This window comes from Sceloporus undulatus, chromosome 2, assembly GCF_019175285.1.
Source record: "Sceloporus undulatus isolate JIND9_A2432 ecotype Alabama chromosome 2, SceUnd_v1.1, whole genome shotgun sequence".
Classification (NCBI taxonomy): Eukaryota; Metazoa; Chordata; class Lepidosauria; order Squamata; family Phrynosomatidae; genus Sceloporus; species Sceloporus undulatus.
The window spans coordinates 206,275,142-206,288,307 of NC_056523.1; the positions used below are offsets into that span (position 1 = coordinate 206,275,142).

Consider the following 13,166-nt stretch of genomic DNA (forward strand, 5'->3'; position numbering starts at 1 on the left):
GCTGCACTCATTGGCTCCATCCTAAATTGAATTTATAAAACCAACACATGGGAGGATTTTAAAACAGTTTGTGTTTATCTAAGCTTCTGTATACAAACACCCATCCATACCTTCTTGCGCACTCCTTCCTGTGTACTAGAAAGCTTCAGAAGAACAGGGGGTAGGAATTTGGATATAATATTTTGCAATTGTTCATCTGTTTCTGCATGGCCAAGACGCAAAAAGACACGTTCAAGCTGATCTAAAATAAAGGAAAAGAAGCCTAATTTAGAACTAAAAATCTAGAACAAACAGCAACATATCCGGATCTCAACATCATCTTTGAATATAAATTCTACAATGCCTTGAATTTTGTTCTACTTACAGCACAAATGTTAACTCCAAAACTATGTAACTTGACTATAACCTACTGAGCTGCAGTCCAACATCTGGAAGGCTGCATGATTCTTACCTCTGCTTTATAGTCAGTTGCTAACCACTTGATCGGTGTCATAACCAATACTGAATAATAAGAGTCCAATAAGTATTAAGCTATGCTGAGTTCAAGAAGTACTGTGTTTGAACCTTCAACTCTACATGAGTTCTCAACATTTCCACAGGACTCTCCTCATGTGTAAAAAGGAATATAGTGTCACAGTGACACATTATACAATACTGCTATTATCGTACGTCAGTACAGCAGTTTCTATGGCAAGCAAGCAGGACATCTAAGCAAGACATGAATGAGAATCCTTATTCTACAACATATTGCATACATTCAAAGAGCCTGAAGACAAATGAATTTTGAATACATCCAATTACGTTTGGGGAGGCGGGCTGCAAAACCCCCCATTTAACCTGGTATAATCGATATCAGGTTTTTTGCCCTGAGGTTCTTTTTTTGTTTTTTGTTTTTAAGATTTGCATTGTCAGCAGTGTGAATAACCAATGTGAATAGACCCGGGATAAAGCAGGATAAAACTCTCCATGCCTTTAATGTGTTTCAAATACATTTGCATCGTCGGCCCCTCTTTTATTTGAGGGCTAGCACATGTGAACGCCCGAACTGGCAGAGATGTGGTTCCATAGTATGAATAACAAACCCAGAATCCATGTGAGATTATTCATTTAGTCACGCTAAAAAATACCCACACATCTCAATGATCCCAACTGTTCTTCATAACTTTCAAAGTAGTGTCCCCAAGGCTGACCATATAGTACTACCACAGAACCATATTTTAACAACAGACATATGACCATTTTTTATTCAAAAGAAAGCCTTTTAGAACTTTAACCAAACATCATTATCATCTTTTCAAATAACTTCCTTATTATTTTTTTGTAAAAGCAACACTATTCCCAGTTGGAGCCAGATAAGGAAGAGGTACATGCACTAGTCATGTTGGAAAAAATATAATGCAATCTACACAATGAACTCAGAGAGTTTGTCCATCATAGAATACAGTACACAGTTATTTTCAGCACATCATATATCTGTGCTTGAAACACAGGATGAAGACACCAGTATGCCTTTGACTTGTCAAACTAGATATACTTCATAACATGTCTAATCAGCAAAAGGGTATCCAAGGAATGCTGTCACAATACATAGGCCTTGTACAAGACAAAATAGAACTACAACGCTTGCACATTAAAAATAATGTTTTGTTTTTAATTTTATTATTTAAAAAAACATATAAACAATCATACATATAACATATAAACAATCATATACATACATTTACTCCATACATTCATATTAACAATAATATGGATTATACATACTAAATGAAGAGTCCTTCCCCTTTTATCCCTTTCTTACCTCAACCTATGTCCCTCTACTTGCACCTTCCCAAACTCCATCTTTACCATCCTCTTCCCTCCATTCACTCATCTTTCCTTCTTCTTTCATTTCTATCTTTCTACTTACACTAACCTTCCACACATACTTGGTCCTGTTTTGCATTCTATCCTTCCATCCAACTCTTCTTTAATCAATCTTCTACATTCAGTTACTCATCCAAACTATCACATACATACTGACTTCCTTCCTACCAATTTACGATCTATTATTGTTCAAACTTGTCTTTCTTACATCTTCTTCTTTTACCGTGGATCCATCTTTCCCTAAGTATGATTAACTTATCAATATCTTTATTAATTCTGACTAGCTTTCTTACTTACAAATTCAGTACTGCTACCTTCCCCCATCTTTGTTCCAAGAACATAATAACTTCCAACCACTCCTCTCTTGTTTGTTTTTTGGGTCTATCTCTCATGACTTGTGTTAATCTATCCATCTGTATTTCCTCATAGTTTCATCAACCATTTCGCTTTTCCATTTCTGTTTCAGAAATGGAAAAAATAATGTTTTGTGAAGTGGTTTAGGAAATAATGTTCACTTGTGCCTCAAGTGAACACATTCATTTGTAACAGCAATAGAGATTTCAACACTATAATGATAAGGGAGAAATCACTTTTCTAAAAGGCCAGAAATTTCAAAATGAACCAGTGTACACTTTTGTCAATCCTTAAAACTTTCTCCTCAATATCCTATCAGAATAATGCATATGTTAGTACTGTAGAGCTAGTTTGGTCATGCTTTGATTATGTTTGCATGATTATTTCTATCCTCGTTGTCTTAATCCCCATACACACATACCAACACTAGAGTAGAGTACAGCACCGCAGTGTAGTATATGGAGAGGGGAAGAAGTAACTGGACATTTATAGGCAATGGACTGCAGAATACAAGTATGAAAAAGCACTTACCAATAATCTAACAGATCACAAAGGCATTTTCAATATTTGAAAAAATATTTTCAAGCTGTGGATAATTGAATCTGTGGATATAGAGGGCCAATTGTATTTGGATTTTCTTCCTCCAGCCCCCAAATATCCTTAAACAGAAGAAGCATGCAGGGAAAGACAAGGCAGAAAAAAATATATAGAGCTCAAATGGACCACCAAAGACCAGAACATGAAAAGTTACTTTTGAAAAGTAATTTGATATGTCAGTCATCACGAAGGCCCCCAAAATGATACATTGCCATTAACAGTATCATTTTTAAAAGTAACTAATTCCATTTTGTTTTCATGTTCATGATCACTATTTTTGTTATCTTCTCAAAAAAAAAAACAGGATGATAAAAAATGTCTGTAACTTCCTCTAAAAAGTAAAAAGTAAGAAACCATTATTAATTAGACCAAAAATAAAAATAACCTGTCAATCCAATTTATTAAGTTACTTTTGAAATGTTACTTCATTACCTATATTACTAGGAAAAGTTAATAAATACAGGTAGGTTACTCATTACTCAATGCAAGTTGAATAGCCCTGAAATCCAAAATGCTTCAAAAAGCCTGAGGTTTTTGAATGTCGATGTGAAGTTTTGAGGCATTAAATCTGGAATATTTCGGTTTTTATAATACTCTATACAAGTATGTAGTACATAGCTGTACTGTATTTGCATAACTGGAGGGGAGACACAAGAGACACAAGGTTGGGGAGAGACATTAAGATCTGTGAAACAGCTTAAAGCATGGATTCACACCAAGCACTACACTTGGGTTCCTGCCATTTCCTATATCTTTGTACCTCTCACTGGCCTCAAGTCTCCTGTATTTTTCTCCAAATTTGCAAATAAATAAAATACAGGTACATACTACGCTACCTCAAGGTTCAACCCCCTGTCATGCAGGAAGACAGAATCAAGGCACCCTCAACAGATGGCCATTCAGCCTCTGTTTAAAAACCTCCAAGGAAAGAGACTCCTCCAAACTCTGAGGCAGTATATCCCACTGTTGAACAGCTCTTACTGTCAGGAAGTTCCTTCTAATGTTTAGGTGGAATCTCTTTTCCTGTAGCTTGCATCCATTGCTCCGGGCCCTATTCTCTGGAGCTCCAAAAGAACAAATTTGCTCCATCTTAAGTATGACATTTAAACAGGGCTGCTATATCACACCTTAGCCTTCCCTTCTCCCTAAGCTGCTTCTCACTGGGCATGACTTCCAGACCTTTCACCATATTGGTTGCCCTCCTCTGGATCCAACTTGTCAACATCCTTTTTAAATTGTGGTGCCCAGAACTGGACACAGCATTCCAGGTGGGGTCAGACCAAAGCAGAATAGTGTGGCACTATTACTTCCCTTTATTTAAACACTATACTTCTATTGATGCAGCCTAGAATCACATTGCTTTTTTCAGCTGCTGCATCACACTTGTGGTCCACTAAGACTCGTGATGGGCATTTTCAGATATAATGCTTCTGGCCTATTGGCCACATGCTAGAGAATACTGCCCAATCATTCCCACTGCAAGAAGAGATAACTAAACAAACCACAGATCTCCCTGGAAAAGTTAAAGCAGTGGTTCCCAAACTGTGCCTTTTAAGAGATGTTGGACTTCAGCTCCCAGAAGCCTCAGCCATGTTGGATAATAGTCTAGGATTCTGGGAGCTGAAGTCCAAAATCCCTTAAAGAGCACAGTTTGGGGACCACAGAATCAGAGTCAGGGGAGACACAAATCCAGAGTACCAGATTTGGATGTCACAATAAGAAAAGGCTGATGGAAGGACCATGATTTCTTACCTGTTCTCATGTGCAATTGAAACAATCAAAGAGCAGCCCTCAGCATAATGTTTCATGCTCAGTAAATCAGCATTCTATAATTTGGATCAAGCCTCCTGTGTCCAAACTGTGGTCACTGTCTCTGAGTCTGTGCCCACTACCATAATATTCTGGGAAATATTGCAATAATCCTGAGCTGTCTTACAGACTTGAAAATATTATTTGTACACACATTACTATAAACATTTTAAATATTTAATTTAGGGGGAGTGGAGATACATTCTCACAATTAAGTACAGATTAAGAGGCGTCAAACGTATATCAGTCTGAAAGTTGAATAATACCAAGTTGTATAAAGGGCGTGGGGGGCATTTCTGCCTTAAGTGAACCAGTCTTAAGAACAGAAAATAAATTATGTTTTGTTCTTAAGAATTCATATATATACATATATATTCAGATTGAGAAACATATATTAAGAATACACACACATGTACATATAAAGATATAGTCACACACACACACTCATATATTTTATATATATTGCAACTTTCTGGGACAGGTCCTGAGCCACATCACACAAGTTCCCCCCCAAGGAAAGAAAGATACTAATGCATGAAGACAAGGAGAATTGGCATGATTTATTCTGAAGCAAGAACTAGAGCTCAGAAGGATGCAAGAACTGCCCCATTCAAGTAAAGCAGCTTTTACAATGACACTCCGCACCTAGAGTCTTTACAAAATAAAATATCCCATCCCTCTCGGTTTAACTGAGTAAATATTTTGCCCTAAATAAATACGCATAGGCCTAGTGTCACCATTTTCTTTTCTGCAGGGATGTAGGCAGGAACATGTAAGGCTGTGCTTGAGTCTTTTCCAAAGAGACAAAAAAAATACATTTCCCATCTGGCCACAGTGTCGGAAACGGAGCAGATATTTCCTGTCTCGAAGAATCACTTCCCTGGTATGCCACGCCTTAGCAAAGGGAGGCCAGAGTCCCTTTAATGGGAATAGAGAGGGACTGAATTTGGAAGGGCAATGGGGCACAGACTGGGAAGCAATAGATTTCTCCTGCACTTTCAGCATCCTTTCTCTGTGCCGCATCTGACAGACTGACTCTGATGCAATAAAGAAAAAGGAGGTGTGTGTGAACCTTAAAGACTTTCCATCTCCCCTCCCAACCTCCAGTTCTAGGAAGATATGACAGAGTGCTAAAACTGGATACTAATCTGGAAAAGTGAAGTCATCACACTGCAGAAATAATCCCGTTTGGCACCGCTTTGACTGCTCTGGTGCCACAACCAACTACCATTCCCAGAATCCTGTAGCACTGACCCTTGGCAGTCAAAGTGGTGTCAAACAGGATTATTCCTGCAGTGTGGATGCAGCCCAGTCTGCACTATGCAGAATCATAGACTGAAGAGAGAATAAAAATACTGTAACTAAAACAAAGAGGGGAGGAAGAGATTGGGGTCCAAAACACACTCTAGAAATAATCCAGTTTGAGTCTGCTTTAACTGCCCTGGCTCAGTGCTAGAGAATCCTGGGGATTGTAGTTTATTGCATCACCAGAGAAGGCTCAATGTCTCACAAAACTACAGTTCCCAGAAGTCCCCTAGCACTAAGCTAGGGCAGTTAAAACAGTCTCAAACTGGATTATTTCTGCAGTGTGTTTTGGACTCATGTAAATACCTGCCCCTTCGATCCTTGTACAGAGGATGGACACTATGCACCATTCTCAAACCACACTGGATCTTGTAAAACACCCAAAAAGGACAATCCAGTGAGAAAGCAGGGGAATCAAGTAAATCTCTTTTAGGGAGGACCAGTGTTGAGGGGAGTGCTATGATGGGCATGGGGCCTAAATACCCTAAAGCATCACCAGATCATGTCTGATCTTGGAAGCTCAGCCAGGTCAAGCCCTGCTTAAAACGTAGATGGGAGACTGCCAATAAACACCAGGTGCAATAGGCTGTATTTCAGAAGGAGGAAACCCATTGAGTGGCCTTGGGCAAGTCACACTCTCTCAACCTCAGAAGATGGCAATGGCAAACTCTCTGGAGGAACTTGCCAATAATCAAGGTTGACACCACTGTAACTGCCATGGCTCCAGGCTATGGAATTCTGGGAACTGTAGTTTTGTAAGACATGTAGCCTTTTCTGTCACATAGCTATGGAGCCACACACCAAACCAGATTCCACAGCACTGAGCCATGGCACTTAAAAGTGGTGTCAAACTGGGTTATTTCTGCGGTGCAGATGCAGCTTTAATCATGCTCAAAATGGAGGACATTTTGGAATTCTTCTTGGGAGACAAGGCAGAAATGGAGGGCATGTCCTGGAAAAGGAGGACATCAGGTCACCATTAAGTAGGAAACGACTTGAAGGCAAATACAACAACAACAAAACCTGGCAAAACCACCTATGAAAACCCTACAAAATTAATGGGGTGACCATATATATATATATAGCATTTACATTTCGATACCACTTAATAGTGAATTCAGCACTCTCTAAACAGATTCATATATATATATATATATATATACACACACACACATATAAAACTGCTTAGTGTGTATATATATGTACATTCATACTATATATACTGTATATAAATTCATGCTATATATATATGTATACACAGACATATAAACTACTATATATGTGTGTATATAAAACCACTCTCTCAAAAAACTGCTTAGAGTGTATGTGTTTATATACACACACACATATAAATTCATGCTTCGTATATATATATATATACACACACACACTGCTTAGAGTGTGTGTGTATAAAATCACTATTATATATACACAACTGCTTAGAGTGCTGAGTTCACTATTAAAAGGTATAGAGATACTGCATATATGTTATGTATGTGTGTATATATATATATATACACACACACACACATATATATATATATATACACTACATATATATACACACACACACACACATATACACTACATACACACACACACACACACTGGGGATGAGGAGGCACTTGCCTCCCCTGCCCACCTTTTCCTGCAAACCTTTCCATTGGAAGGCCCTACTCTCCCTTTCCTAACATGATGACTCTGCACCAGAGAGGCCTGGGCGGCCTGAGCCTCTTCCTTTTTCCCAGGGAGAGACCATCCCTGAGGCTGCTTCCTCCCACTACAATGTCCAGCATCTCCTTCTCCTTCGTGGTCCTCTAAAGCTGAGCCCCTTCTTGTTGCCAATCCCCCCAAGAAGACACACAAACCCCAGGGCAGCCAGCAGAGGCCTGGGCCACTCCCCTATAAGAAGAGAAGAAGAAGGAGCAGCAGCAGCAGCAGCTCTGGGAAAAGCCACCATTTTAAAAACGTTGCTGACAAGACACACACAGAGTTTCCAAAAGGCACAACATGGCAATGTCCCCCTCCTCCATCCCCATTGGAGCCCACTTACTCAGCTCGTCCTGGGCAGCAGAGGCGGCCGCAGCCATGTTGTCAGCTGGGGAGGAGAGAAAGAGGAATATGATGAGACTCAGCCTCAGGGAGGAGGAGAGAAGGAGGAGGAGGGCGGTTGGGGAACGGAGGAGGCTGAGCAGCAGCAGCAGGCCCAGGAGGACCAGGGGGCCTAACTCTCTCCCCTTTCCCTTCCTTGGGGCTCCAGAGAGAGGAGCAAGGGCAGGGAGGAGGACAGAGAGCGGGGCTGGCTTCCCTCCTCCTCCTCCTGCTGTGACTCTCCCTTCAAAGACCAGCCTCCATCTCAGGGTTCACAGGGCCTGCCTCTCTCCCTTGCAGCCCTGCCTCTAGCCATAGTCCCACATCCATCTCTCTCATATATGGCTACGAGAGAGAAAGAGATAGAGACAGGGATACTTCATATATATATATATATATACACACACACACACACACACACACCCCTTGCATCTATATATAAGATGTAGATAGAGATATACTGTAGATACATAGATATATAACTGTATCTACAGATATATGTATCTACATCTTATATATAGGTGCAAGGTATACGTGTGTGTGTGTATACACACACATATACATACTGTGTGTATATATGTGTATACTGTGTGTGTATATATATATATATATATAATTATTACATACATATACATACATACACACTTATCTATGACATAGCTGCAAGCAAGAGGGCTAGATACATATATACCCACACGTCTGTCTGTATATCATACATAACTGCAAGAGAGAGGGATACACAGACACATACACACACACATATATATATACACACACACACATGTACACACACATATATCTGTATCTACAGCTTATAGTTGCAAGGTGTGTGTGTGTGTGTGTGTGTATATATATATATATATAAACACACACACATATACTATGCACATATACATACATCCACACACACACCTATCTATATCTTATAGCGGCAAGAGAGCAGCCTAGATAGGTACATATATACACACACGTTTATATACTGTATCATATGTAACTGCAAGAGAGAGGGATACACATACACACATACAATCTATTTTTTATCCATATCTTTTATAGTATATAGCTGCAAGAGAGAAAGGGATATATATATATATATATATATATATATATATATACACACACACACACCTATATAGATAGCTGTAAGATGTGTGTGTATACACACACACCCATATCTGTATCATATAGGTACAAGAGAGGGAGATATATATATCTTGTAGTTATATATAAGATACAGATATAGTGAGTGTGTGTGTCTCTCTCTACTGCAGCTGTATATATGATATAGATAGAGGTGTGTGTGTATCCCTTTCCCTTTCAGCTATATATAAGATAGTTAGATATAGGTGTGTGTACACACACACATATCTTGCGACTATACATAAGATATATAGATTTGTGTGTGTCTGTGTGAGTGTGTGTATACACACACCTATATCTAACTGTATCTTATATATAGCTGCAGGAGAGAGGGAGACACACACACAACCAAATTTGTCTCTTATATATAGCTGCAATATATATATATATATATATATATATATATATATACACACACACACCTACCTATCTTATATATAGTTGCAAGAGAGGGATCTATCTATCTATACACACACACACAATCTATATATTATATACAGCTGCAAGAGAGAGGGATATATATATATATATATATATACATGCACATATATGTATGTACACACCTATATATCTTATATATAGCTGCAAGATATATATATAGATGTAGACACACACACACACACACCAACATATCTCATATATAGCCGCAAGAGAGAGGGAGATATATATACATACATATATACAAACACACACACCTATATATCTTATGTATAGCTGCAAGAGAGAGGGAGATATATATGGATGTATACACACACACACACCTATGTATATTATATATAGCTGCAAGAGAGAGGAATATATGTATATGTATATATACATATATATACACACACCCCTATGTATATTATATATAGCTGCAAGAGAGGGAGATATATGTGTGTGTGCATACACACACACACAGAGCCTTCCCTGTGCAGCCACCTATATCTTGCCTTGAATCAATGTTATCTTTAGCCCAAGGTCTGCCATGGTGCCCCCTTCTCTGCCCTACCTTCAGACCCTCCTCTGCCCTGATTCGGAAGGGCAAAGCCCAAGCCTGGAGCTCCTCCACACAGAAGAGGTGGGGAAGAAGCCTGGCTGTTTCAACCGGAGCAGAGAGGCCTTCCCCTTCCTTGTCGTCCCAGCCTTTCCCCCTCCTCCTGGGCAATCTGCTTCTAGCTCTGCTTTCCCTTCTCCCAAAGAAGGTGCCCCAAGAAGCAACTGACCGGCCTCCTCCTCGGTGCTGACCTCCATGGCCCCAGCAGGCTGCATGTAGTTGCTGCTGGCTCTCCAAAATGGGTGGCAGCAGAGAAAGAAAGAAAGCAGGTCAAGGCTTTCTTTCCTTGTGATAAAACAACACACACAAACTTGGGACAAAGAGGATCTTCTTCTCCCCCTGTCTGCAGAAGGGGTTGCAGCAGCCTCCACTGCTGCCTCCAAAGGCATGGGAGTGGCAGCAGGTAGGTGCCCCAGAAAAAGCCTCCTCAACAAGGAAGGAAGGAAGGAAGGAAGGGCTGCTGGGGTTTTCTTTATTTGAGAAACAAAGCAGTGTGCAATCACAGGTAATACAAATAGGGAAATATAAAATATACATATAAAATACATCAAATCAACAATGCTTAATACGTAAAGCTATACAAGAAAATCAACAATACATAACACATAAAACAGTACATAAAACTGCATAAAATCAACAGTGCCGAAAATACAGGTATTTAAGTGAACCACGAAACTGATCATCGGAGTTGAATTATGTTGCAAAGACTTGCAAAAAAAAATTAAAATGGTTGGCAACTGACAGAAAAGAGGGAGCAATACTTCCAGGGAGTTGGTGCTATCCTCTAAATGCCCCGCTTGAAACAACTACAGGATTTGCTATTCATTACCCATCTTGCCAGAGAGCCAGCATGGTGCAGCAGAGAATCCTCGCTCTGCTATGGAAACCCATTACATGACCTTGGGCAAGTCACACTCTCTCAGCCTCAGAGGATGGCAATAGAAATAGCAAGGACATTTCTATTGCGCTTATCAGTGCACTTAAGCACTCCACAACTGTAAGCTGATTGCCCCCAACCATCTGGGTACTCATTTTAGCCACCTCCTCAGAAGAATGCAAGCCTGAGTCGAGCTTGAGCCCTTTTGCTGGTATTGAACTCGCAACCTTATGGTTTTGGGTGAGTGGCTGCAATACAGGCATTTAACCACTGCACCACAAGGGCTCTTTAATGTGTGCAATGGTGCACACCCACCCACCAAGAAAACCATGTGATAGGCTAGCCATAGAGTTGCCATAGAGTGTCCACAAATGTGAAAGGTTGAAATTCTGTGTTCCTAAAGTATTGTATGAACACACTATAAGCTCTGTTTCAGAGGAAGGAACTGGCAAAACCATCTCTGACTATTAATTGCCTATGAAAAGCTTGTGAAATCCATGGGGCCACCGTAAGTTGAGAACTTGAAAGCAGACAATCAAGCAGAAAGGCATTGTGTGCTGTGGACTTATGGTGACCCTAAGGTTCAGAGGCTTGCCACTGCCTTCCTCTGAGGCTGAGAGAGTGTGACTTGCTCAAGGTCACCCGGTGGCTTTCCATGGCTGAGCTGCAAATCGAATCCTGCTTTTCATAGTCCTAGTCCAACACTGAAGCTATGATGTTTCTCCATAACCCCTTGGAAGGTATGCTGCATACCTTTTTACACTTTGTCTACAGAGATAGATAGCCCAAACAAGAAGAGGTTTGGTCATGGCCAGGCTTTCCGGAAGGAACATGGGAAAGCTATTGCTCCTGCTACAAGTATCTGATGTACAGATTTGTTTTCCTCCCAAGGCCAATAATGTAATTATTAATTTGTATAGGAGAAAATTAAGGGATGTATGTACTCAGGGAGCCAAATGGGCTTACTGTCCCCCAGTAAGAATAGTATTGCTGAGAATCAAGTCTCTTCCAAGCTTCATGGCCTCTAATCAATGGATGTTGTGTTTCTGGCCCTCCAGATGTTGTTGGATTGTGGCTCACAAAGATATAATTGTGTACTTTCAGACTGTTTCCAACTTACAACGACTATAACGCAAACCTATCATGGAGTTTTCTCGGCAGGTTTCTTCAGAGAGGGTTTGCCGTCGCCGTCCTCTGAGGCTCAGAGAGTGTGATTTGCCCAAGGCCAGGCAGTGGATTTCTACATCCAAACAAGGATTTGAACCCTGGTCTCCAGAGACCGAGTCCAATGCTCAGACCAGTACTCCACACTTTATGATAGTTTAAATACGTGCAACTTATGCACCGCAGAAACAACGAAGCTGGACACTGCTTTGACTGCCCTGGCTCAATGCTATGGGATTTTGAGAGTTGTAGTTTAGTGAGACATTTAGCCTTCCCTGTCAGAGAGCTCTGGCGTCACAACGAACTGCAACTCCCAGAATGCCATAGCACTGAGCCATGGCAGTGGCTGAAGTGGTGTCAAACTGGGTTGTTTCCGCAGTGCGGAGGTAGCCGTACTTCTGCACCTCTTGATACATATGAGAGAGACAAGGCATTTTCAAGAGTCAGACCATATTTTTTATTCTCAGTAAGATTTTAGAGTTGTCTGTTTGGAGAAGAAAAGTCAAGAGAGAATGAAATAAGTGACCCTTATTTAGCTGCAGTTTAGGTATCTATTGCTCTGGCAGATGTTTTCATACTGGATGCATCCACACTGCAAAAATAATGCAGTTTGACACTGTTTTAACTGCCATGGCTCAGTGCTATGGAATTCTGGGAACTGTGGTTTGTTGGGACTCCATAGCTTTCTGCTAAAGGCTAAACGTCTCATGAAAGTAGAAATCCCAGAATGCCGTAGCATTGAGTCGTGGCAGTTAAAGCAGTGTCTGCCTGGATTGTGTCTGTGGTGCGGATGCACTCAAGAACTGAAAGGGCTAACAAGCAAACTCCTAACCAAATGAGTGCCACTTTGTGCTGATGGATATAAAATCCCAGAATGCAACAGGAGCCAGCCAGAGCAGTTGAAGTGGAGTAGCAGCGCTATGAGAG

At 40.5% G+C, this 13,166-nt stretch overlaps 1 protein-coding gene across 3 annotated transcripts in view; it reads right to left on the reverse strand.

Moving 5' to 3' along the window:
• Nucleotides 1-10,496, reverse strand: part of ECPAS (Ecm29 proteasome adaptor and scaffold) — an 80,329-nt gene extending 69,833 nt beyond the window's left edge. The window contains exons 1-3 of one of the 3 annotated variants that reach the window (XM_042451867.1): nt 10,368-10,495; nt 7,985-8,029; nt 111-241 (exon numbers count right to left, since the gene is read on the reverse strand). In XM_042451867.1, coding sequence (XP_042307801.1) covers nt 111-241; nt 7,985-8,029; nt 10,368-10,413 — 222 coding nt within the window. In that variant the 5' untranslated portion in view covers nt 10,414-10,495. Of the gene's footprint in view, nt 1-110; nt 242-7,984; nt 8,030-10,153; nt 10,226-10,367 lie in introns of those variants that run through there. The other 2 variants (XM_042451866.1, XM_042451864.1) reach the window with 2 other exon arrangements.
• Between the last annotated feature and the right edge of the window lie 2,670 nt (nt 10,497-13,166).